Source organism: Gymnodraco acuticeps, unplaced genomic scaffold, assembly GCF_902827175.1.
Source record: "Gymnodraco acuticeps unplaced genomic scaffold, fGymAcu1.1, whole genome shotgun sequence".
NCBI classification, from domain to species: domain Eukaryota; kingdom Metazoa; phylum Chordata; class Actinopteri; order Perciformes; family Bathydraconidae; genus Gymnodraco; species Gymnodraco acuticeps.
Genome location: NW_022991085.1, coordinates 1,079,437 through 1,105,345, shown reverse-complemented (window position 1 = coordinate 1,105,345; position 25,909 = coordinate 1,079,437). Strand labels below are relative to the sequence as shown.

The window sequence follows — 25,909 nt, the reverse complement described above, 5'->3', positions numbered from 1 at the left end:
ACATAAACAGTGCTGTACATTACATCTGAGCGGATTCATGTATTAAATATGACCCTTCATTATCGGCCACTTGGTTTGGTTATTTTCCAATCCAAATTAAGAAATTCTCCACTTGACAAATAGTCTACATCCATGCATTACATGAGCTCAAAGTAGCTTCTTAAACTAATGGTCTGTACAGTGGATGGAAAAAGGGAACCTTCAATTCTCAGGTTTTGAAGTGTTGATTTAATCAGGCTTCAAAGAGAGAGGTTCAGTTTCAGAACACTACAAAGAAACAGAGGGGGCAGTCATGACATCTTTTTGTAAGGATACCCTAAGGTTAGCACAGCAAGTCATTTTATTTCTGAAAATAATCTCTGTGGCAAACACACGTTTATGAAACGTTCAGCAGGATAATCTCCAAATATTACCACCACTTTATGATTTTTAAAGCGGAGATGCAATCGCCAGAAGTACAAAGTTATCGTTAGGCTATAACTACATCCTACCGCTAAGCTAAAGGTGGCTGATGTTCCCCCATGATGGCATTAGGTAATCTAGTTTAGACACTTGTTAAACCGCAGTTTTTAAGACACATAGAAGCTTCAGACATTCAGTAGTGGGGTATTTACGTAAGTCATTTATGTCGTAAAACAAAACGTGAAACTCTCTTCAGCTTGTGTTAACAACAGACCTTTTTTCAACATTTTGGGAACAATGTCATTGCAATTGCTAACATGCTAACTAATTTCCGGGTTGAATGACTAATTCCTGCATCAAGTCTGCCAAGCAACCCCTGTCATATCATGTTGACATTGGTCAGCTAATATCTTTAATTACGACTGATTTGAATTGCTCCTTAGTTTTCTATCTCCAAAGGTGCTAATGCTTCAGGAGATTGCTTTACCAAAGGGTTTTTCTTGTTTTCAGGACAAAGAGAGATGTATCCAATATGTCGTGTATGTTAGCAGGTGAGACTAACCGGTGTGTATATTTCCCAGAGTGCAGCGAGGCAGGGCAACCGGCTCCATATGAACGTGTACGAGACCCGGGGCCAGCCGGCGAGGGTCCCCACCACCAAGTCCAGCAGCACGGAGCCAAAGAGGGGCTTCAGACCCCCCCAGCACTGCCCCGCTCTGACCCAGGTGGTCAGCCGCAAAGTGCAGGCTGCGGTGCCGGAGCAGGGCATGGTGAGACCCCCCCTCCCCCCCACAGCCGCTCACACTGGACACTGGGCGTTTCATAGCAGTCATAACCCCTCAGCTGCCAATCACTGGATTAAAAAAAAAAATTACATTATATTTGCGGGGGGGGGGGGGGGGTGCTGTACTCAAGGGTTTTGCCTGTAGCAAAGGGTTGAGTCATTTCTACCCTTAGATTACTTAATGCAAACTACATTTTCTTATACACAAAATAACTCAATAAATCACAAACTATAATAAAAAAGGCATTCGGTTCTCGATACCCCAACGTTTCCAAGGATTCAAAGGTCTTATTGTCATGCAAAAATGTATAATTCAAAGTCACATGGTCTGCCAGCAGTGCAGCATCCAATAAACTAAGGACATTAAGAATAAGGGAGGGAAAATAGTGCAAGTGAAATGCAGGCATACAAATGCAATGTAAAATAGATTAAGATAAAACAGTCTAAAATGAAATACTGTATACTGAAATAAAATATAAATATGTGGATTTGTGGAATAAACAAATAGTCGTAGGTTTTTCTTGTAATAACGGGGATTAGAAAGGACAAGTTGTCTTTTAAATTCAACAGTAATCTGTGTCCATGGAAGCTCTTCGAAGGACTATTGATTAATATTTCTTGAAGTTGACCTCAGCTCAGTCTCACAGCATTGATCTGTGCGTGTCTAGAAGTGTAGAACGTACCAAGACAGAGCAAAGCCAGTCACACTGATGCAGGAAACAGTAAAGAGACAGACATCGGTTGTTGTTTGTTGGATTGTTTGCTCTTGCTCATTGCTGTAACATCACGACGACAGTTCCACTCTCTAAAAGACATAACCAGAGTTCTGCCATTGCGCTCAGAGACAACACCACATTTATACTTTACTTCATTATAAAATCACTAGAATTCTAACATAACTCTTAAGCGTCATTCACATGATACGTGATTTTGTCTTTGGTCACCGCAATGTTTTCAGCCGGAGCCTTTCAGTGTTAACAGCCAGTTGAGTTTAGTTTCTATGGTTACGTCCTCCGCTAGCTTGCACCGCTACATACAGCTGTCATCTGATGGTTGCATGTCGAAAGGTCAGCGATAACTTGGTCCAAATTAAAACAATTTGAACTTTGAGCGGTGACGCCGAATGTAGCTTTTACCATGCATAATGTGAATGCAGCTTTAATGACCTCACCATATCTCCACTATAGCGCTACATGAAAACACTACTATAGCTAACAGTGGCATGTCTTACTGTCTTCCACAGCTCTCAGGACAAACCCAGTTCCTGCTGTTGGTTTGTTTGCTCTCTCTCATCGCTGTAACCAGTGACATTTTTACATGTACAAAACTGGTGGGGCACGAATAACTTAGATGTTTATATAAGCTTCTGGTGCTTTTTTAAACACGTAAACAAATAGCTGTAGGCTATCCATGGTTCCGATAGAGAGAGGGGGGGGGAAGCCGTGAATGAAGAACATGGAGCAACACTGTGTGTGCATACATTTACGTACACAGCGTGGGGATGTCCTATTGTAATGCACCTTAATACATGCAGTAAAGGGCACCATCACAAAGCAATACTTAACAATAACAACAACCGTAATGCTTCAGCATTAAAACACCAGACTGTAAATATAAGGAAAGCACAGACACTCATCACCGAGGTGACGTCACAATATCAATCGATCCAGCAGAGCAATAGACTATAGGCAAAACACAGAAGATCAACTAAAGATATGACATAAATGAACTTACCAAAGCTGAAGTAGACGGTCAACTTCATTCATTTTCTTTCTGTTTTACTGATTTTAATCGCTATACGCTGCTCTCTCTCGTCTCCTCTTCACATCTACACTTTTCCGCGGCACACATACTTACAGCCAATCAGCTCTGAATTATGAGATGACGTTTTGGAGGGGTTGCCAGCACTTTGCCCCACTTGTGATTATTATGTTGCCGCACACATTGAATACAAAAAGACTCTGAGCATGCGCAGCGTAGTTTTCACAGTACACGTTCATTTTGACAGAGAGAGGGGGGCAGATCGGGGCTTGCCCCACATCGCAGAACCCGGCTCAATAGGCACACTGTGGACACTAATTAGAAGAACGCAGACTAAAACAGCAATGTAGAGACGACTCAGACGACTAACCATGATCTGAAAATATATTTTAACATATATTTTATACATATTTTTGGAATTATTATTTGAATTAATTTCTGCTGACAGTAGGTGGGGCTGTGCCTGCCCCTAATGACGAGTCGCCACTGGCTGTAACATCAGTGCCTGACGTTGATTGGCTCTGCACTGCCAGAGATGAAAGATGTACATTTCTACACTGAGAGAGAGTGTGACGTCGCTGTTTTACAAAGTAGAAATGTAGTTTTCTGAGTGATAGATGTGGATAAATCAAAATACATTCAGGTGTCATAATATATTCTGCAAAACCTGAAAGGTTGACTTAATGTATTATGTCAACATAACTGTATTAGGTTAGTTGAAAGCAATAATATTAAGTTTAAATAAGGGTTAAGTATTACAAAATACTTAACTTAATACAGTTATGTGAAATTTGTTAACACAATATATTTAATGAAAGTCAATGTTTCAGTTTTTTCACTGTAGTTAAATATAGAGGATTTTTTTTGTTAGATACTGTATTTGAAAAAAACGTTTTCCTTAAATGGCAGTTTGTGGCTTAATGTTAATAATTTCTGACTTCAGAATATTACAGACAAATAAAATCTGTGGAAACAAATGTCTCTACGCCACTTTAGGATATTTGAAGCGTAAATGCAATCTACTGAAAAAGAGCAGGCTGCAGGTTAATGTCAATGATGTACCAAAGATGTTGATGTGAGTCATCCACTAGATCTCATATTCTCCTTCTGATCAGATGATCCTGAAAGAAGTGAAGGGAACCAAAGAAGAAGACAAGACCCCCCCCAGCCTGGTTCACCTTGTACATGGAGAAGGTAGGAACAAGCAGATGGAGCACATGTCAGCTGTTAGATTAACAGAGGCAAAATAAGAGCGCTCTCCTCCATTCTCTCAGTTTAAGGACCAGGTGGTGCGCGAGGCAGTGGAGAAGATCTGCCGTGAGTTCTCGGGACAGTGCTGCATTCACAAGCCCCTGGGAGGGGGGGCAGGAGGTGGGGGAGGTAGAGGGGAGGCTGCTGGTGGAGCGGAGGCCCAGCAGGTCCCCGAGGTCTCCTCCTCCACCCTGCCCGGAGCTCCATCCTCCTCCACCCCTCCCTGCTCCTCCTGCCGGGGGCAGACCACCGGAGGGGGCTACCAGTGCAGGTACGAGCTGTCAGCAGGCCGGGGTCAGTATGTGTTACAGCTCTATGGTCTGTTTGCCAGCTTAGTGACCCCGGAAATGTAGAGTACCCCAATGTTTTATGTTATAAATGTATAGTAGGGTCCCCAGCACATAGAGACTGCTGGATGCTAACTTGCATATGTTGGGCCATTTGCCCAATTGTGTTAATTAGCATTGATAAGCATATGCAGACAATAGCTTTAAAATGGCTTGGTCAATTTGGACACTGTTGGTGTGGTTTGGATGATTTTTGAGGATGTTTAATCAATTTCTGACATTTCCAGTATCAGAAATAGCAGTATTTAGTCCTCTAAAACTTTAAAATCAACCCAAAATTCACCAAACACGGTGTGTTGAGTTGCTGCCAAAGATGTCGATGTTGGTCTCATCCGACCACATCCTCTTCTCCCAAGCCTTCTCTGAATCATTCAGAGGTTCGTTGTCAAACTTCAGACGGCCTTTCATGTTGTTCTTGAGCAGGGGGAGGGGGGGCCGCAGGGTTTGATCCATTATGGTGTAGTGCAGGCATCCTCAAACTACGGACTCCGGTCCGGATCCGGACCGAACCACCACTGTCTCCGGACTCTGAGCAAATTATACTTTTCATATGTATTATCTCTCTGTATTATATGTGAGACATCGCCACAACGCATTCGCAACGAGTCAAAATTATCCGCTATGTCCACTGCAAACAGCACTCTGCATGTCTGACTGTTCCACTGTGTTCCACCTGTGTGTGTCAACGCTTTGGTCCAATCACATTCAGCATCCAGTCAGCGTTTTTTTCCCCCAAACAATCTGCGAATCAGAGGCACAGTAGGGCGGGTCTTCGCGGAATGCGGGTGGGAAAAATGTGCGTGTCTCTTTCAACCTGTCTAAGTCAGAGCGAGAATTTAAAATAAATAAATTCAGAGCGAGAGTTAACAGCTCATCTAGTTCCATCTGTACTGTAGCTAGTAGCCTAGTTTCACCTACCGGGGTGGCAACTGACACCCTAAAAATAGGCCTTGCCACCCCAGCTGCCACCCCAGTTGGCAGCTTTGTTTTGAAAGAAAAGTTGTGGCTCATCGGACATTTATGAGAGAAAGTCTCTAATGTCCGAGTGCAAGTGAATGCAGCACAAGATGCACGTCATGTAACCCCTCCCCCGGTCCTGGCGCGAGCGTGGACATACGATTGGCGGCGATTTCATTTTGAACTGGACGGCGCAAAACGAGAAGCATTCGGACCCAAGCACTGAAGGAATGAGGTATTTGCGGTCTACAATGACAGAGAAGAGACTGTCAGTGTGGCTGTACTCAGCATTGAATCAAAACGCACTAAAGCTGTTGATCTTAATACGTTTGTGAGGCGTTTTGCTGAACAAGATGGTAATCGCCGCATTCAGCTGTAATAGACATGTCAACTTGATGCTCTGCTCACGGATGAGCATACACAACTATTAAGATGATGACCTTACGTGTGTAAATATATTGTTTTCTTTGAGGGGGTCTGCCCCCAAAAAACTGTTTTAAGTCCTGAGAAAGTCAAATCAGACGGTGTGTAAAACTACACTGCCCAGCCAAAAAAAAGTAACCACTTTGATTGAACTAGGCCAGTAGGTAAGGACTTTCCACTGGATAATAACTGAAGTATAAAAGAATGCATGACTGAAGTGATGGAGACCATGTTGAAGCCAAACAAAAAGAGGAAATAACAGGTCAAATCAAGCAAATCCCCCTCTCAGATTCCACAGCAACCAGAAGAACATAAATACTGGCTGGTGATTTGATTAATCGGCTTTGTGATAGAATAAAAAATGCACAGTGCATTTCCTTAGCTGTGGGTGAGTCCACTGACACCACAATGCTCAGTTGCTGGTGTTTGTGAGTTTTTATGATGAGGCAAAGGGGGAGTTTGTTGAAGATGTGTTGGGCCTGACGAACCTCAGTGGACACACAAGAGGGCAAGACATTTATAAAGCAATAATGGGAATGCTGAATGAAAGAGGGTGCAGCTGCCTTTATTCATAACTGTGCAGCTCTTACACTGCGACTCTGAGGGGTCAAGCACAGACACAATAACAATGAAAACTGCTGCATACAGATTATTTTTGTTTTTGCAACCTCGTGTTAAGAATCTTGTTGCAATTGTTTAAAAGTTTGAATGACCGTGATAAACGGACCTTTGTCTTATTGAAACATTTATTTTGGACCTTTAAGATTTGTATTTGAGTACCCCTGGTGTAGTGTGTTACCACCAACAGTTTTCTTGGTGACTGTGCTCCCAGCTGCCTTGAGATCATTCACAAGTTCCTCCTGTGTAGTTCTTGGCTGACCCCTCATCTTTCTCCTGATCATTAAACCCCACGGGGCCAGATCTTGTGTGGAGCCCCAGACCGAGGACATTTTATTGTTCTTCTATTACCGAATAATGGCACCAACAGTTGTCTCCTACTCCCTGAGCTGCTCTCTGGTGGTCTTGTAGCCAGTCCCAGCCTGGTCTACAGTCTGGTCCCTGAGGTCCTTAGACAGCTCTGTAGTCTGGCCCATGGTGGAGAGGTTGGAATCTGATTGATTGATTCTGTGGACAGGTGTCTTTTATACAGGTAACAAGTTGATGTTAGGAGTACTTTCCTAAAGGAAGAGAACATATGTAACCGGTCTGTGGGAGCCAGAATCCTTGTTGGTTGCAAGAGGATCAAATACTTATTTCACACAATTAAATGCAAATCAATGTTTATCTTTTATATAATGTACATTTCTGGATTTTCTTTTTGACATTCTGTCTCTCATTAGTAAAAGAAACCATTAAAATGATAGACTGTTAATTTATTTGTAAGGGATCAAATACTTATTTCCTCCACTGTATATAAAATACATATGTTTGTGTTTTGAGTAATTCTAAAATATTTTAATACTATTAATATTTTTTTATTTTCATATGTATGATAATAATAAGATACATTATTATTATTATTATTAGAATTAATATTATTACTTTATCGATTGATTTTTTCTCCTCTGTTTGTTTGATTCTGGGCTATATTATAACCACACGTTTATATTTTCCTAGTTTTAAAGTTATTCACATTGTCCAACAAAATATATACCTATCTTCTCATCTCACGCTCAGAATAAAAGCAATTGTCTGAAATTATGAACTGTTCCTTTAACCTCTTGCTTTTGACTTTTCTTCATTATATTGCATAATTAACAAAGGAGATGTTTTATTTCTTGGTATTTTTTAAATGTTGGTACTGCAGATAATAATGACCAATATATGACTTCTAGTTTTAGTTGACATGCTGTCCCAGGGTTCGAAGTCTTGGTGAGGTTTATTCTAAGAAGGTAGAGATAATAATGCTTCATATAGACATAAAGAGGCGTGGTAACACAGTGTAGACACGACACTTGTGTTTCCTTTCCTTGATACCTGAAACTTAGAAAGTGAATCAGTTTCTGTTTGCCTGAACACTTTCTCTTTCTCCTGTTGAAATACACAACAGATGTCAGCTTGTTACAGTAGTTCCAGAACCCCCCTTCTCTCCTTCCCTTTCCTTTCTCTCCACCCTCCTTTATCTTGTCCTCTGTGCTCAGTGTGTGTACCTCGTGCACTCTGTGCGAGCCCTGCAGCTTCGCTCATGACCCCAGTCACAACCTGGTGAGAGCCCGGACCCCTCTGTCCATCCCAGAGCACGGATCCCCCGCTCCGGACCACAGCAGGTAGGACATCCACTCTAGTTGGATTCTCAGATTTTTATATCTCTTAAAAAATCCAGCTGGATGTTTACCAGACCCTGGATTCTCCACCTTCTGACACAATGGTATTTCATTTTCTGTTTTGATTTAGTCTTGTTCTATTTCAAATGTTTTATTTTTATTTTACTTTGCACTATTCGCTTTTAATGGTTTGTATTTCTTCTACACTATTTCTATTTATTTGTACGTTTCATTTGAAAAACTGCGCTGTAGCTATTGTGCTTGTGATTATAACATCTCTGAAATGTGGATCTTGAATCCACCTCTCTAATGGCACATTTCCACTGCAGCGGGGTAGCCACGTTTAAGCGTCCCTAAGCGTCCTCGCTCAGGCCTCGGGCTGCCTCGCTGGCCGTCCGAGGCCGTGGCGCATTTCCATTACAGTTTAGGACCTGGGGTAGCAACGCAGTGTAGGCGGGGCGATCGGCTTTGTTTTTGTTCACATTTTGAGTTGTTCCGTCGAGCTCCCGCTGGATTTGATCATCCCCAATGAGATGTAGGAACGTCGTCACCTCCTCGGTCGACCACGGTGTGCTTTTCTTTGACGTTGCCATTTTTGTAGCTCCTCCGTTTACAAAAATGCTGTGTATAAAAATGCTGCAAGCTTGCTTCTAAATATATATGCGAGGGATGATCTCGCGCGCGATCTTGTGACGATTCTCTCTGACCAATCAGCAGTCGAGAGTGTTGACGTCACTAGTTCAGCCCTGGCCCTGGCCTTATAGACCCACGATTTTATGGGGCCGGCAAAAGAGGGAAAAACTACCCACTAGCCGGTGCTACGCTATATGGAAAAGCCACCAAAAACTGGCCTGGCCGCTTGAGGACGATTTAAGGACGCTTAAACGGGGCTACCCGCTGCAGTGGAAATGCGCCATAAGGTAACAGTCGCAATACTGTAACTGAAAAGTTATTCTTTCTGCACCATAAAATATCACTCAGAGTCCTATTTATTTGTGCTTTTTGGGTTTCCCCTTTCCTGTATTGTGTTATATACAGGGCTGCACATAACTGGTGCGCAGGTGCGCATGCGAGTTGCATATTAACTGAGGGTCGGCCCGTAGCGCTGGCGTTATAGATGTTCGCCAAGGGCGCCAGATCTGGGGAGGCGCTGCGCTGACAGCTCTGGGAGGGAAAAAAACATTTGTAACCGTTGGCGCTCATCCTAATTTTTGGCCTTGATGTAACAATATTCATAATTAAGTAAATGTAACACCTTTTTCACCCCGGTTACACGTTTCATTTGCCCTGTACGATGGGCGCTGTAAGTGATGAAAATGGGGGATGTTGGCTTATCTGGCGCCCGCCGCTCACAGCCAAAGTGCGAGTGAGCGTGGGAAAGAGGGAGGGTTGTTAGGGCTGTTGTTATTAGAATCTGGTGCTAGCTAAGAAGAAGATGTTTCTACAATATTGTGGAGGGAGAGTCCTCTCCAGTCAGACTGAGAGGCTGATAACTACAGCTCAGTGAGGTTTAGTTTAGTTTAGTTTATTTATTTATTTATAGTGTCGTGGACAGTCCCCATCGATGTCACAAAAACAGTAAATGGTGCAGCTGGCTAAATGGCTAATTTCCAGCTGTTGTCCCCGGCCAGATGGTAATAGACACCCTTAAAATTACAATATATATCAACAGCATTAGTTATAAGAAAATATATAAAATAAAATAAAAAGGAGGAAAGAGGATAAAAGAGAACAATAAACAACACACGTTACTATATACAGTACATGTCACATAGAGCACATCACAATCACATAACAGAAACGAGGGGCAACATCCATGATCACAACATGTAACACAACATGTAACACTCACGCCATACTTAACACAGACTAGTGTGTGCAGGTGTAGTTCTCAGTGAACCATGTTTTTAAGTGAGCTGTGAAGGTGGTATGTGTATGTATGTCTTTGATTTGAGTGGGTAGAGAGTTCCAGTTTTGTATTGCTGTGACCGAGAATGATGACTGACCAAAAGTACTCTTCCTGAATGGGACTGATAGGTCGCCACGTGTGGAGCTTCTAGTGGTCAGTCTGGTGTTGTTACGTTGAGTAACCAATGAGTTAAGAGGTGGAGGGGCTGTATTGTGCAGGATTTTGTAAACCAGAACGATGTTCCTATACTTTATTAAATCTTCCCAACTCAGGATGTTATGCTTGTTGAGGATGGTACAGTGATGGGAGCGGTTAGGTTTCTGGTCCAGTACTTTGAGGGTTTATTTGTACAGGGTTGCTAGTGGCTTCAGTGTGGAGCTGTTAGTTTGCCCCCAGCTTGTGAGACAGTATGTTAGATGTGACATGATCATGGAATTCATGTATAATTTGGCAGAATTCAATGTCATTGTGTTTCTTATGTATTTAAAATTTGCTAGGCTAAACTTGACTCTTTGGGTCACTTTTTTGACTTGTGTTTTGAATGTTAAATTAGAGTCAATAATGATTCCAAGGTACTTAACCTGAGGCACAATGTTAATAATCTCACCTGAGATGCTTATATTTGACACAATGTTGCATTTTCTTTTTGTGAAAAACATTCCAACTGTTTTGTTGACATTAAGCTGAAGACAGGAGCGGTGTAGCTAGCTAGTGATCAGCACTAAAGCTGAGGTCAGTTTATCAGCAGCCTTTTGCTTTGTGTTGGCATGCACATATATCACAGTGTCATCGGCATATATCTGTGTTTCCACATCAGGACAGACAGATGGCAGGTCATTCATATATAGGGAAAAAATAAGTGGACCAAGTATTGAACCTTGTGGTACTCCGGTTCTTAAGTCTAGAGCTGGAGAGAGTCGATTATTGACGATAACATGCTGACGCCTACCAGTAAGGTGTGATTCAATCCAACTGAGTGTTAATGGAGAGCAGTTAAAAGCCCACAGTTTGGACAGAAGGACCTTATGGTTGATTGTATCAAAGGCTTTGCGTAGATCCAGAAATACTGCACCAACAACACCTCCTTTGTCAACCATTGCTTTGACCTTTTCTATAAAAAAGCAGTTGGCTGTTTCGGTTGAATAATTTGCCCTGAAGCCAAACTGCATGGGATGAAGTTGAAATGGACTGTTGTTTAAGAAGGTAAAGGGCTTTGAGTGTTTAGATAGTTCACTTTAGTCTAAGTTCAAACGGTTTGGTCACAATTTATGTAAACACATATTTCCAAGGCACTCCTTCATAATTATTGGGATAAACAGGTTTGAAATCATTCCAATGTATACTATAGGACAGTAACCAAAAATATCCTTTAAAACTGGAGAGATAAAAAAAAGATGCATAAATAAATAAATGTTAACTGGTAAATATGAATGAACACAAATAAAATAAGTTTCATTTGTTATTGGCTATGGTAGGTTATTGGTTCTGTTCACATACTTATTTGATTACATCCACTTGTCTAAGATGACAACACAGAGACTTTCGACCCAAACCCAGCTGTTGACTTGTGGATGCAAGCAGCTAATCACAGACTCAACCAGAGAGAAAGAAGTAGGCCTACATCATCAGCTACCATGTCTGACAGAGAGGAAGACAGTGAGGAGAACAGTCAGGAGGGTAGTGATGACAGCTTGTAGGATTACTGGTCGTGCTAATGTTGTCTTGTGTTCACCTCTGCATGTGTGTTCTGTGTTCACCTCTGCATGTGTGTTCAGCGCGTGTGTCTGGCAAATAAAGTCAAGACCCCCTCAAAAGTTACGGTTTATTTCATTTTAAGGATGAGCACCAAGCAACATCTCCAGGTGCTCCTTTGAGAACCAGGGTAAAAAAGTTATGTGCACCCCTGGTTATATAGGTTTTGGGCCAAGGTGCGTGTTTATGATAGGCTAAGGGGTGGGACATCTCTGAGCGGTTGACCAATCACAACAGAGCCAGCCTGCTAACCTGGAAAATGCTTTTAAAGCCAAAAACCCCCAAAAAGTGTGGGACACCATGAGAACCATGACAGGAATTACCTCTTCAGCTAAGCCTATTGTGACTATTTGTTTTGCTAACGAACTAAACACGTTCTTTACCCGTTTCGAGTCACTGGATAATTCTGCAAAGTGCACTGAAATGTTAGAAACCTGCTTCCTCTGACAAAATGACCATCAGTGTCGAAGAGGTCAGAAAAACATTTCAGTACACCAACACCAAGAAAGCGGCTGGGCCAGATAGGTGCAGCGGCTTTCTGCTGAAAACGTTGCTACTGAGCTGGCTCCAGTGTGGCAACCCATCTTTCAGGCTTCCATTGACACGCACACCATCCCTCTGTCATGGAAAACTTCCCACATCAAACCGCTGCCCAAAATTCCATGCCCAAAAGAACATAAGGACTACAGACCAATAGCCCTCACCTCAGTGATTATGAAATCACTAGAAATAATTCTGCTCCGATTTCTTATCAGTACAACACAAGACAAACTTGATCCATACCAATTTGCCTTTAAACAAGGGTGCGGTACGGAAGATGCTGTGGCCACTCTGGTTCACATCATCACTAAACATTTAGATAAACGCAACACCTATGCAAGAGCCCTCTTCCTAGACTTCTCATCAGCATTTAACACAATACAAGCAGACACCTTGGGGTCAAAAATGGCCAAAATGGAAGTAAATCCATGCCTGATTTACTGGTATGCTGCTTTCCTCACTAGTAGAGAGCAACTTGTGAAGGTTAACAAAACCCTGTCATCTGCCATCACAACCAATGTAGGTGCCCACCAGGGCTGCGTGAGTTCAGCTGTGCTCTTTACTCTACACACTGATGATTGTCGTAGCAACACACCAAATCAAGTCATCATGAAGTACTCTGATGATACTGCAATAATATCTCTGCTCAGTAACACAGACGACCCTGAGCTGCACCAACAGGCTGTACATCAGGTGGTGGAGTGGACTGATAGCAATGCTCTTGAGATCAACACCAAGAAAACTGAGGAAATCATTTTTGGCTCACCATCTGACTCCCATAAAGTCCCCATTGTCATCCATACAGATGAAATCAAGCAGGGAGTTTCATACAAATACTTGGGTGTAATGATTGACCACCTGCTGTCATGGAAGGATCACATTGAATATCTGAGCACAAGGACAAAACAAAGAATTGATTTTCTCCGCCGTCTTAGGTCTTTTGGGGCGAGCAGCGAAATTCTTCTGTTGTTCTTTACATCTGTGATCATGTCCATTCTGCAGTACTGCAATACTACCTGGTACAAATGTTTGTCAGCAGCTTTAAAATCAAAACTGCTCCACCTGTTAAAAATCTGCTCAAAGATTGCTGGTCCACCTGTCAGAGACTCTATGACTCAGCCTATCATAACAACTGAGGCTGTCCAACAACATCATCTCCGACCCAAACCATGTTCTGAACAGTGAATATGAACTGCTACCATCTGATCGGAGATACAGGGTCCCACCATTCAATAAGGTCAAACTGAAGCATCCTTTGTGCATCAGTCAGTCCTCTCAGTGAACACAGAGCTGATCCCAGATCAGATGCACGCTGAAGGCTCTTTGAGCATGTTTTCTCTCACTGATTGTGCTGTTATGTTAAATGTTTGTTGTTTGTGTTTCATGTATTGCGTCTGGATATTTGTCTGTTGATGTTGGACATGGAGCTGCTGTGACACAAGTCACATTTCAGACTTGGTCTGACTAATAAAGTAATATCGTATCGTATCGTATCGTAACCAATCAGAGCAGACTGGGCTCTGGTTTTAGACAGAGGGTGAAAAGCGGTGCAGCAGCACAGTATGAGAAAAATAAAGAGCTTTCTGAACATTAAAGCATGGAGACATGTCCCAGTAGAGACACTACATACTGATATGAACCTGACAATAAGTAGAATATGTCCTCTAAGTAAAAGTATGCAAGTATTATAAGCAGAGTGCACTTAGAGTTTTAAAAGAACTTGCAAAAAAGTGTATTCATATTATTTGATATTTATTACTCAGGCATTAGCGTAGGAAACAGTGTGTGGATTCAGTTGGCAGAGGATCAGGTATTGGAACTGTTTATATAACACTAGGACTTTCATCTGCATAATATTCTATCACTGTTTTTATATAAAACTGAAACTGTCAAATGACTAGTAGCTGAAACTGTCCCAGGCCTTTGTAGGAGCGCTAAGTGGAGCGGTTAAAATCCAACTCTGCTCCAAAAACAGACCTCATCTGGTCTGTCCCTCGGGTCAGAGACGAAGCAGCTCTGACGTGTTGACAGGCTAACAGCAGGATCCTGCTGCTGATGTATTTGGCTTTTCTTGTTTTGGATTTTTCAAATCTGCAGCACGTTTCTCCTAATGTCAACATCTGGGGGTATTGAAGCAAAGTTGTCTGTAGTCACTGTGGCTGCAGTTGAATAGTCATGAAATCAGGTCCTATGCCTTTCCTAACCCCTTTTCCTAACCTCAGTAAAAAATGTCATCGGGTTAAGGGAACATGTGAATTAGAGTTCATCAGGACTTAGGAATATGATTCAAACATTTCACTTCAAAGAAGCCTTTCTAAACAATCAAGACTGTATGAGGGAGGCTGTGGCGCAGTGGGTTAGTACGTTGGTGTTCTGATCAGGGGAGCACAGGTTCAAACCCTGCTGCAGTCAGCATGTCGTTGTGTTCCTGAGACACTTCACCCCAAATTGCTCCTGTGGGGATTGTCCACAGTATTGAGTATGTAAGTCGCTTTGGATAAAAGCGTCTAACAAGTGACATGTAATGTAATATGACTGCAACTCTCATTTTGTTCGTTGATTAATTCACGAAAAAAACGTTTAACGAAGCAAATGAAAAGCCTGCTAATGGCACTGATCCCAGCCAAGAGCTATGGGGGACAATTGGGTGCAATGATGGCACATTTCATAATTTAGTCATTTTATAGTGGCTCAAACCCTGCTGTCCTTCTCAGGTTCTACCGGCGAGGCGACCGCAGTTTCAGAAAGGCAGAAAAGCAACGTCTGAAGGCGGAGAAGCGCCTGCTGAAGGCCGAGGTCAAAGAGATCCGGAAACAGCTGAGGATGGAGAGGCGGGGCATACAGTGGAGCTCCTCCCACCGCGAGGGAAGCTCCTCCCCCGTCCTCCTTCAGCCTCGGGCCACTCAGCACAGCAGCCCCGAGTAAGATACTAAAAAAACTCAGTTTCTGGAGTCTAAATTAGCTAAAGTAATTTGAAACAAATGTCTTTTACTGTTCCAATAGAAATATATCTTCATACAGTGTCACTTTTAAGTATGTGTAAGCTAGTTGACAAACATACACATAAGTGGAATTCAACATAATGCTATAAGCAAATTACATCACAATCACATGACTTCATGTCCAATTTGCTAAGCTAAAGGCAGCTAATGTTGGACGTAATATATGTGTACAAAATGTGAATATCTTGTAAGCTAGTATAAAACACAGATCACATTTCAGGAATCATACCAAAAACCTGTGAGGACGGAGCCTAGTGATAAGAATGCTAACTCATGACCAGGTTCAAGACTCATTCCAGCTACACTTTCAATTATAGGTTTATTTACTTGGATGTGAAACAAATTACCACAGCTGGTCTGAACTTATGTGAACACATCTTTAAAAGAACATCTCAAGATCCATGCAGGACTTTATTTCTTTCCCAGGCGTCCAAAGCGTCCCTGTCCCCTGGTGGTTCCTACCATGACAGCCACTTTTCTGGATGAGAACCTTCCCGATGGAACCAGACTGCGACCAGGGACAAAGTTTATCAAGTACTGGAAGATGAGGAACACTGGGACAATCAGCTGGAGCGCTGATACGAAGGTAAGAGTTCATCCTCCTTTGAGGGTGTTAAGCACATTTCATTGGAATATGCCAAGTGTGTTAGAAGGCATCTTGTGCCATTGGAGAACAAAATATCTAAATTGGTAAGGGTTCTACATTTGGGGAGGATGAAAGGGCTCCGATCTGCCAACTTGATTTTAAAACCTTTTGTATATGTAAAGTGTACATAATGGAAATGATAGCCAGTAATGCTGGTCCAAAAGCTGGTCAGAGTAGCCCAAATAAATCTCCGGGAAACTTCTGGAAACCATGAATAACTTTTGATTAGATTAATAGAGCTTTTAAAAATATCCTACAGGATACAGGAACTACCGTTGATGAGGGAGCATTACTTCTATATGTTTACTTTTTTAAATGCTTTGATTTTTATTATATTGCCTCGTCTTTTTATTTTTTTTAACAGAAAAGCAAGTCAATATATGTAGCACATTTCAACACAAGGAAATGCAAAGGTTTAATAAACATTAAAAGCATTAAGATATAATGCAACAGAAACACATTCTAAAATGACATTTAAAAACAAGTATCTGCACTTTCTCCAGCGGTAACAATGAACGACTCTGAAGCATTTCTGACTCTTTCACTTGTTTTGCTTCCCCCAGCTGAAGTTCATGTGGGGGAACCTGGCGGTGGGTTCTGGGGATCGTTGGAGAGAAGTGTCCGTCCCCTTCCTCCAGCCAGGACAGGTGAGAGTCTGCATTAGATAATCATTGTAAATGCACCTCTAACTTGTTATTTATGTGGTAAGCATTTTCCTGCTGTGTGTGTGCAGGTTGGTATAGTGAGTGTAGCGCTGTGTGCCCCCGGGGTGGAGGGCTCCTACACTTCCCACTGGCGTCTGGCCCACGGCGGAGAGCAGTTTGGCCCCAGGGTTTGGTGCAGCATCGTGGTGGACCCTCTGGCCCCGGCCCCCATGATGGCTGACGGGATCCTGGTGTCCCCCTGTGTCACCCCGCAGGTACAACCAGGAAACAGGATTCTGATAAGACTGAATAAATGCATTGATATAAAATAGGAATGCACAGTGATGTATAAACACACACACATAGCGACACACTGCAGATAAGGGTGTGTAAGTATGAGCTTCTCTGCAGGGTAAGAACCCGGCGGCAAAGGATGGGAAGGCCTGTGCCGCTCCAGAGCAACCGTTGATGACCGTGGACCAAGAGGAGTACTACATCCCCTCTGTGGACCTGCTCACTGCTCAGGTAACACACCTGCACCCAGCACACTATTGGCTGCTGAATATTCAATGTAATGTTTAGTAGATTTGTAATAATGCATAATCCTCACCCTCATAACCACAGGCACACCTTCTAATTGTTGTCTCATATTTAACACACACAGGTGGGAAAGTACTCTGAGCACAGTGTAGTAATACTATAGTAAAAGTCCTGCATTCTGCATTGTAATCAAGTTAAAGCACAGATGTATTTTCAGTTAAATGTACTTAAAGTGCCAAAAATATAAAAATCATTATGTAGGATGGTCGAATTCAGGATAATATATATTTCATGGCTGAAGCTACAGTAGGTAGAAATAATGTTAACTACCTAAAATACTGTTGGGCAGAGGTAGTATTAAGTAAGTACTCGGATCTTGTACTTGAGTAAAAGTAGAAGTACCAGAGTGTAGAAAATACTCTGTTACAGTAAAAGTCCTGCATTCAAAATGTTCCTTAAGTGAAAGTAGAAAAGTATTCTCATCAAAATATAGTGAAAGTAACGACAGTAAAAGTAGTCGTTGTGCAGATTGGTCCATTTCAGAATAATATATATGATATGTTTTATAATGATTGATCATGAAAGTGTTCTCAAAGCTGGTAAAGGTGCAGCTAGTTTGAATGACTTTGTATACTGCAGGCAGGGTTGGGAGGGTTACTTTGTAAATGTAATCAGTTACTGATTACTGAATACATGGCTCTCAAAGTAATCTGAATACAGTTACAGTTACATGTCTTAAAAACCTATTCAGATTACTTTTAGATTACTTTTGGATTACTTTCTTTTTCCATCACAGATGGTATGTTTTGGTGAACAGGAGACACAAAAAGCAAAAGGAAACTGAACGTGTTTTTACTGTTTTAATGGCTTATCAAGAGCACAACTGAAACATCACATCTGAAACGATGTAACAACATAATAAACTTGTTGGGGATGCAGCTTGGGATGTGAGGAGTGAGGGACACGGCTTAGAACGGGCGTGTCGCCTTCTGTCCTGCCAGTGTTGGCAGGACATGAATTAAAATGAAAACAATAATAAACAAAAATAAAACATTTGATCTCAGGTTTCGGGTGTCAATTTCACTCTACTGCCACAGTGGCGATTTTGCTGTTATAGCGTAACAGGAGCTGCTCAAAGTGTTCATCGGTCATGCGAGTGCTTTTTGAGATTGGACGTGGAGTCCTTTGATGCAGACAGTGTATATTGATGGTTGGAAGACACAAGGTACACTGGACCGTGATATTCTTCCCATGGTCTTAAATTTGAAGTGGTGTCGATATCGCCACGATTTAAACGCAGACTTTAGTTCCTCCATGTTTCGTTGTTATTGTTTCACTGAGCGGACCCGCCCCCTTTTTTCAAACGCTCCCTTTTTTGGTCCATCTGCGGCGGTAATGGGTTTTGTGCGCTGTGATGATTCGGCTGTACCTTTAGTAATGAATATTAAATGTTGTGAGGAAATCTTTCCTCCAATAAGTAATCCAAAATGTATTCACTTCAGGTTTACGAAAGTAACTGTAATCAGATTACTCGTTTTTCAAATGTAACGCGAGCTGAATACAGTTACTTGATTTTTGTAGTCTGATTACGTAACGCCGTTACATGTATTCCGTTACAACCCAACCCTGACTGCAGGGTAGCTTGTGAATTTACTCCAGGTGGAACTAAAGCCTGATTTAAGACTTGATTAGATTTCACATCATTCATCCACATCTGTAAAGTAACTAAAGGTATTAAATACATGTAGTGGAGGAAAAGTACACAATTTACCTCTGAACTGTAGTGGAGTAGAAGTACAAAGTAGCATAAAATGAAAATACTCAAGTAAAGTACAAAATTGTACTTGAGTATATCTACTTAGTTACTTCCCACCTCTGCTGTTGGGTTCATGTATAATGCTGTTGTGTTAACTAGTAACTTAATCCTGAAAATAAATGTACTCCGTAGACATGTAACGCCTTTAAACTTTACATTTATTCTGCTGCTAGCACATGCAGTTGGTGGTGTAGGATTACTGCTGATCAGAAGCAGTCCTCCCACTGTGTCCACTCCATAGTTTAAAACACATATATCATTTTCAATTCCAACTTTAACTTTTGTTGTACAGTATGTAATAGTAATGTCAAGCAGGAAGGGGCATATTCAGGTCAATACGCCAAATGTAAGCTAGTGTGAAAATGAGCCTGTGTCCACATAGCTCCTTGCACCACTGACAGACTGGCTTTGCTCGCTTGGGTTTTATTATCTTTTTGGGCTACTTAATATGTATTTGACATTTGTTTTCAGCACCCACCGGAGGATGTTTGTTCTCACACAAAAGTAGAGTTTAACAAAAGCAGCACATTGTCACATTATAGAATCTTCCTTGATAAATGACTTAAAGGTCTAGGGATTTAGTGTGGTCTTTCACACTCACAAGTGACGGTCCAAATGGAAACAGCAGAGGCTGAAATCCTGACTTTTTATATGTAGTGTACGTCAAACTCCTAAAACTCTGCCTCCTACATCTCCCATAATGCCGTTCAGAGTGTTTACTAGCTATCTGTTGTTGCTGATCTCTCAGGATCTGCTGTCTTTTGAGCTGTTGGACATCAACATCGTGCAGGAGCTGGAGAGTGTCCCCAACAACACACCTGCTGGTAAGACCACTTCCTGTGTGTCCTCTGGTTGGTGTGTGTGTTCAAAGCTGATATTGATATTGTTTGAATCAACAATACAGACATATAATATTGTAGTGAAAAACCAACATTATCCTCTACTGAGGCGGATACAGTTGTGGTTTTTCAGTTTTTCGCTGAAGCTCTCATTGTGATTCTCAATGATTATAAATCAGTGCTACATGTCGGGGGGCCTGGCTGATAAACAGACTTCAGTCTCTGATGTCTTTTATCCGTTCAGACATGACCCCATGCATGTCCCCTCTGCCTCAAGATGGCCACCTGCAGGACAAAAGCAGTCCCTCTCTGGGTCTCACCCAGGAAGAGACTGAAGTCATCAATAGCATTATGGGTAAAGGAGTTTTCTATTCATATTTGCTCAAGGTTCTTGGTGGATCATTGAGGAAAGCATGCACAGCCTTAAATGCATGTGTGAACTGTTCAAATGAACATATTCACTCATACTTAATACAAAGAAAAATAAAATGTCCCCTGTCCAACATCTGCTCAGTGAAACAACAGACACCACAGAATACTATATATGGTCATCACTTCTCTTTGGAGTCCAGTACCCTCAATGTGGAGCTAGCTATTATAGCAACAGCAAAAGATAGAAAGCAGTTGTAGAAGAGATGTACTGAGGCATTTTAACCAATACAAATGATAGAGTTTAGTTATTGTCTTGATGCTTGTGGACTAGACTAAAGCTTTATATAGACCACAGTAATAGAGTGGTGCAGTGAAGGGCTCTCTGAACAAAAGCAATGGGATTTTTCAATTGGATTTTGGAATATTGCAGTGAATAAATTATTTGACAAACAAACGTTTATGGTACTTACATGTTTTCAGGCCCGCGCCTCCCTACACGCAGATCACGCAGACTGCATGGGGCCTCATCTTGCGGAGGGAGCACTGCGCAAATGCGGCGCACTTCAGCTTTTGCACACATGCGGTGCAATGAAGCGCGCCACAGTTTCGCCGCTGCAAGGCTCCGGCGCTCGCAGTTCACGCGCATGCTCCACTACATGCTCCACTACGTGCTCCATATCGCCTAAGTATTTGGCAGCATATGCAGAGTGGGGACGCAGGACCCGGTCCATGAGCCGCTGGAAGGTGGCTGGGGCCCCGAACAACCCGAAAGGAAGTGTGACAAATTGGTACAAACCATACGGAGTGGAGAAAGCCGTTTTTTCCGTGGACTCTTGTCATAGGGGAATCTGCCAACTTGGTTAAATCCAGTGTCGCGTAAAAGCGAGCTGTGCCTAGCCGATCCAGGATTTCGTCGACCCGGGGCATTGGGTAAGCATCGAATTTGGACATCTCATTAACCCTGCGGTAGTCCACACAGAACTGGATTGACCCGTCGGACTTACGTACCAGCACGACGGGTTAGCACCATTCACTGGTGGACTCTTCTATCACTCCCATTTCTAGCATGGCCTAAAGCTCCGCCTGAACAATTTTCTTTTTGTGTTCTGGCAACCGATAGGGCCGTGAACGAATGGGCATTTCTATGTGGTGGTGGATTAGAGAGTTGCGCCCTGCCAATGGGTGGAACACATCTGCAAACTGCCTTTGCAACGAGGCAACGTCTGCTCTCTGACCCGGTGAGAGATGGTCATCACAACAGACCGGTCACAACTCATCTCCCTCGATCACCGTGGTGGCCAGAGAAGCATGCGCCACCTCCCTCCATGCTTGAGGAGGTTAAGGTGGTAAATCTGTGTTGCTCCCCCCCTGTCAGGACGCACCACCTCATAATATACGTCCCCCACTCGCAGTGTGACCACGAAGGGCTCTTGCCACTTGGCGAGTAGTGTAGAGCTAGAGGATGGAGTAACACAAGCACTTTATCTCTTGGTGAAAATTGTCTCAGTCTCGACCCTCTGTTGTACAGGCGCTGCTGACGTTCCTGGGCCTGGAGCAAATTCTCATGTGATATCTTCCCCAGAGAATGAAGTTTTGCCCGCAGGTCCATCACATATTGAATTTAATTTTTACTGGTGTTCAGACAGTCCTCCCAGTTTTCCTTAATTAGGTCCAATACACCCCGTTGCTTCCGGACAAATAATAGCTCTAAGGGAGAAAATCCCATGGGGGACTGGGGCACCTCCCGCACTGCAAACAACAGAGGGTCTAACCATTTTTCCCAATTACGACTAACTTCGTGAATGAACTTACGAACCATGTTCTTTAGTGTTTTGTTAAACTGCTCCACCAGGCCGTCGGTCTGAGGATGGTAAACACTAGTCCGGATTGAGTGGACGCCAAAAAGTGTATACAGCTCCCGTAGTGTGCGTGACGTAAATGATGTGCCCTGGTCAGTCAGGATCTCTTTCGGGATCCCGACTCAGGAGATTATATGAAACAGATGAAACTATTCCCTGAGACAGCTTGGTGTCAAATGGTCCTCCTCTCAGGACCCAGCCTACTGCAAGAGAGACCAGAATCAGGTTATCAGCATGCTTTTTACTGAGAGCCTCATTACCTGATTCTGATCAGCTGTCTTGTCTCCGGCTGAGCCACTCCCATCACTCCAGCAGCCGGCGCTCTAACCACACCCCGCTGCCACAATGTCGTAGAACAAAACGTGAAGATCTTGTTGGCTTGTATTAACAGGAGTCTAACCAAAAAACTCTAGATTTTGAGACTAAGGGACCGGAAAATGCTACCTCTTTTTCGGATTCAGGACTCCATTGTAGCACTTCATTTTATGGAACCACAGAAACAAACTGATGAAATGAAATCATTGAGAGCATCCTATCACCCCAAAATAAATGCTTTTTTCAAATAGAAGCTGATTTGAAGACATAACATTTGTCCAACTTCCTGTTACTCAGATGTCCCTCATGGGGCGGGATCCGGAGCAGAAGGGGGAGGAGTCCCAGCTCAGGAGGAAGGGGAGGATGACATCAGCGGGACTGAGTTTGTTTGTGAGACTGTGATTCGCTCAATGACCCTGGAGGAGGCCCCCGACCACGCCCCTCCGAGAGGGCCCCGCCAGGGGACCGGTAAAGGTCAGTCAGCAGGGGCTGCTCTTCTGAAGCTGCAGACTCAATTATGTTGCCTTTAATCTGTCCTCAGATTAATTTCCAGTTTTTGATTGCTGCTTTTTTTTTTTATCAAAGTAAGGGCAGCAGAAATACGGTCAATAGATCAACCCTTATTTTTACTTTATTGACTTAGTTCGTCCAAACATGGAGTTTGTTCAAAATACAATCTCATGTTTATACATTTTAAATAGATATATAATATATGTTTCTAAAAAATATGTGTAACCAGCCTCCATTGATGCTGCTCTAGTGAACACATGCTATCCAGATAAAGTTATACTTATGTTGTTGCTATTTAAGCAACCTTCCACTAAACTAAAAAACAAGCCACCATTAGTTTAATAGGGATATTGAAGCAGTCTATAATGTTTGGTAATGCATTTGATCGTTTTTAGCTAACAGCGGCGATCGGCAGACGCCATGTGCAATGCGAAATGAAACTTCAGGGTCAAAACAGTATGCAAGTGTTCACAGAGCATGACAAGGCAGTGTAGGGGAGTATCTGCAGTGAGACACAACACAGGCTTTGAAAAAAAATGAAATGTTCCCCCTATTTACTATGCAGAATGTTTAGATGTTACGCTACGTTTTGAACGCATAAACCACACCGTCGTAGGGTCGCGCTCATGTCATTGGCTAAAAATCTGATTGACTACAAACAGTTTCCTGTTGAAAATAATGCATTTGTCAATCTGATGGCGTCGTCTCAAAAATCCACACACAAATGCAGAGAGATTCCTGCACAAAAAGCATTTTTTATATAAAGGTAATTACATTTAAATATGTTTTTAGATGGAAACATTAAACACTTTTAAATACATATATTTGTGGATTAATATTACGTTTATTTAAAAAAAAAAAAGAATGTATGGATCAGAAATATATTTGTGAAACGTATTTTTATATATGTGGATTTGTGTATACATTGACATTTTTTTAATATATATAAATTACATTTGTGAATCCTTCTGTGTGGATTCATTAATCTTGACACTAATCTAACCATATGTTCCCGTCTGCAGCTCTATGTGTTTGCATGTAAATAAAGAGTATCACAGTTCAGTGTCTAACAGTGGACTTCCTGTTTGCCCCCAGTGCTGCGTCCTGCTGCTCAGGGAGGCTCCTCCTCCTCCTCCTCCTCTTCCTCCTCCTGTGTGAAGAGTAAAACAGTGAGGACAGAGGAGAGCGCAGGCAGCAGCCCCAGCACCTCTAACCCCCCACTGTTGTGCCCCTCCACGCTGAAGGCTTCCCTCCCTCGCCCTATCAAAGCCTCGCTGCCTGCTCCCCTGGTTGTGGCCCCGGCTCCAGGACCCAGCTCAGCACCGACCCCACTCCTTGCTCCGCCCGGGGCCTCCACCCTGCACACAGCCACAGGTGATGCTCTAAAACACATTTTGATTGGACCCTTTTTTATGTTGAATGAGAAGCGTTTGCTAAACATGTGTCATCTAGAAAAACACCGCTTTGGCTTCAAGTTTTAATCCTTAAAGATCCGCTCTACTCAAAAATGTGTTTTTATTATGTTTATGTCCGTCCTTTAGATAATATTGTATATTAGTTTTAGTATCTTCTGTGTTTTGACTGCTGACATCAATCCTTGAGGTCACATATTCTTTCTAAAAGCCACACAAATGATTGCAGACTGAAAGTAGCGTTAATAATGTTATCAGGTTATTTAACCTTTTTGTAATTTAATATTGCTGACTGAATGTTTCCATAGTGTGCTTCAGCTCTTTGTTGCTGCTTCTTCGTAGTTCTCAGTGAATTGTAAACCACTTCAAAAGGGCGGCCCCATCAAAGTAAATGGACTGGTCATTGTGCTCTTAGAAGACTCAGATGTCCTTGGTCTGTTGGTCACCTTTCAGGCTTTTTTATGAGGACTTTTTTTCAAAGACTTGAGCACTTGTCTGTAAACACACTTTAAAGTTATGCTCCAGAGATTCTGAGAGACAACATTAACTGATTAACAGAATTGTAACATATAAAGCAACGACATCAACCTCTGAACAAGAGATATTAGAAAACTCTAGAAAATACTTGACTAAATGTATTAATTAATTTGTTCATTCACGCTTCTTTCCCATTATATGTTATGATAAGTTAATAAAAAAACGAATGTGCATCTCTATGGGATTAGTTTTGTGTCATAAAGATAAAGCAACACTTTCTCAGAATCAAGCAAAACTAAGAGTTTAAGAGAAAAAAAGTCAAACAAAATAAAATTAATTAAAAAAATAAAACTATAAATTGCAAACAAATCATGGTAAACTATGAGTCTTTTGTCTTTGTTTTAACAGGTTTTTGTTTGCAGTTCTTGTTTCTTCTTTCTCAATGATCAGACTTTTGCTCTCGCTGCAGCTCTTCTCGTTTGCGCTCCCTCATTTTTTGTTTGAGATTTTGACACAAACATCCCAGGTGGGCGGGACTTTCAGGGGTGCGTCCTCATTGGCTACTCAGTTTTTGAGTGACAGCCCACTACACCACAGATCATACTCAGACTCATGCAGCAAACTCCGGAGTCCACTCGGCCATGTTAGTGTTGGTGTCTCCTGGGGAGTTTTCATGAACATATCGGACTCATTTTATGGATTGCTGTGCATTATACTTGTGTAGTTTATACTTTATTCCAACTTTAAATATTTTAATACCTGCTGCTGTTAAATAATTACCCAATTTGGGATTGATAAAGTGTCTGTCTGTCTGTCTATTTATTTATTGTATAGATTAAAAAAACATCTATGTATTTTCAAGCTAAAGGTGATGCACAATATAAACTGTATACTATTTTTTTTCAAAAACATGTTACATTTCAAAAGCATATATTGCTATGTTTAGGACAAACAATTAAAGACTGCTTTAATTTTACAAATTCTACAATATAAAAGTGGCAGATTTGCTTTATGAAACAGACCAGACCTAGGCTGCATACCAACACAATTAGGAACATCCTCACATCTCACTATGTTGGTCTGAAGA

General features: G+C 42.1%; 1 protein-coding gene across 1 annotated transcript in view; it reads left to right on the top strand.

Moving 5' to 3' along the window:
* Window positions 1-25,909, top strand: part of LOC117560058 (next to BRCA1 gene 1 protein-like) — a 65,303-nt gene that overhangs the window by 14,097 nt on the left and 25,297 nt on the right. The window contains 14 exon segments of the mRNA XM_034236808.1: window positions 984-1,172; window positions 4,063-4,107; window positions 4,109-4,141; window positions 4,222-4,469; window positions 8,067-8,192; window positions 15,105-15,311; window positions 15,819-15,978; window positions 16,602-16,685; window positions 16,772-16,957; window positions 17,094-17,207; window positions 19,787-19,862; window positions 20,122-20,232; window positions 22,721-22,897; window positions 24,029-24,307. Coding sequence (XP_034092699.1) covers window positions 984-1,172; window positions 4,063-4,107; window positions 4,109-4,141; window positions 4,222-4,469; window positions 8,067-8,192; window positions 15,105-15,311; window positions 15,819-15,978; window positions 16,602-16,685; window positions 16,772-16,957; window positions 17,094-17,207; window positions 19,787-19,862; window positions 20,122-20,232; window positions 22,721-22,897; window positions 24,029-24,307 — 2,035 coding nt within the window.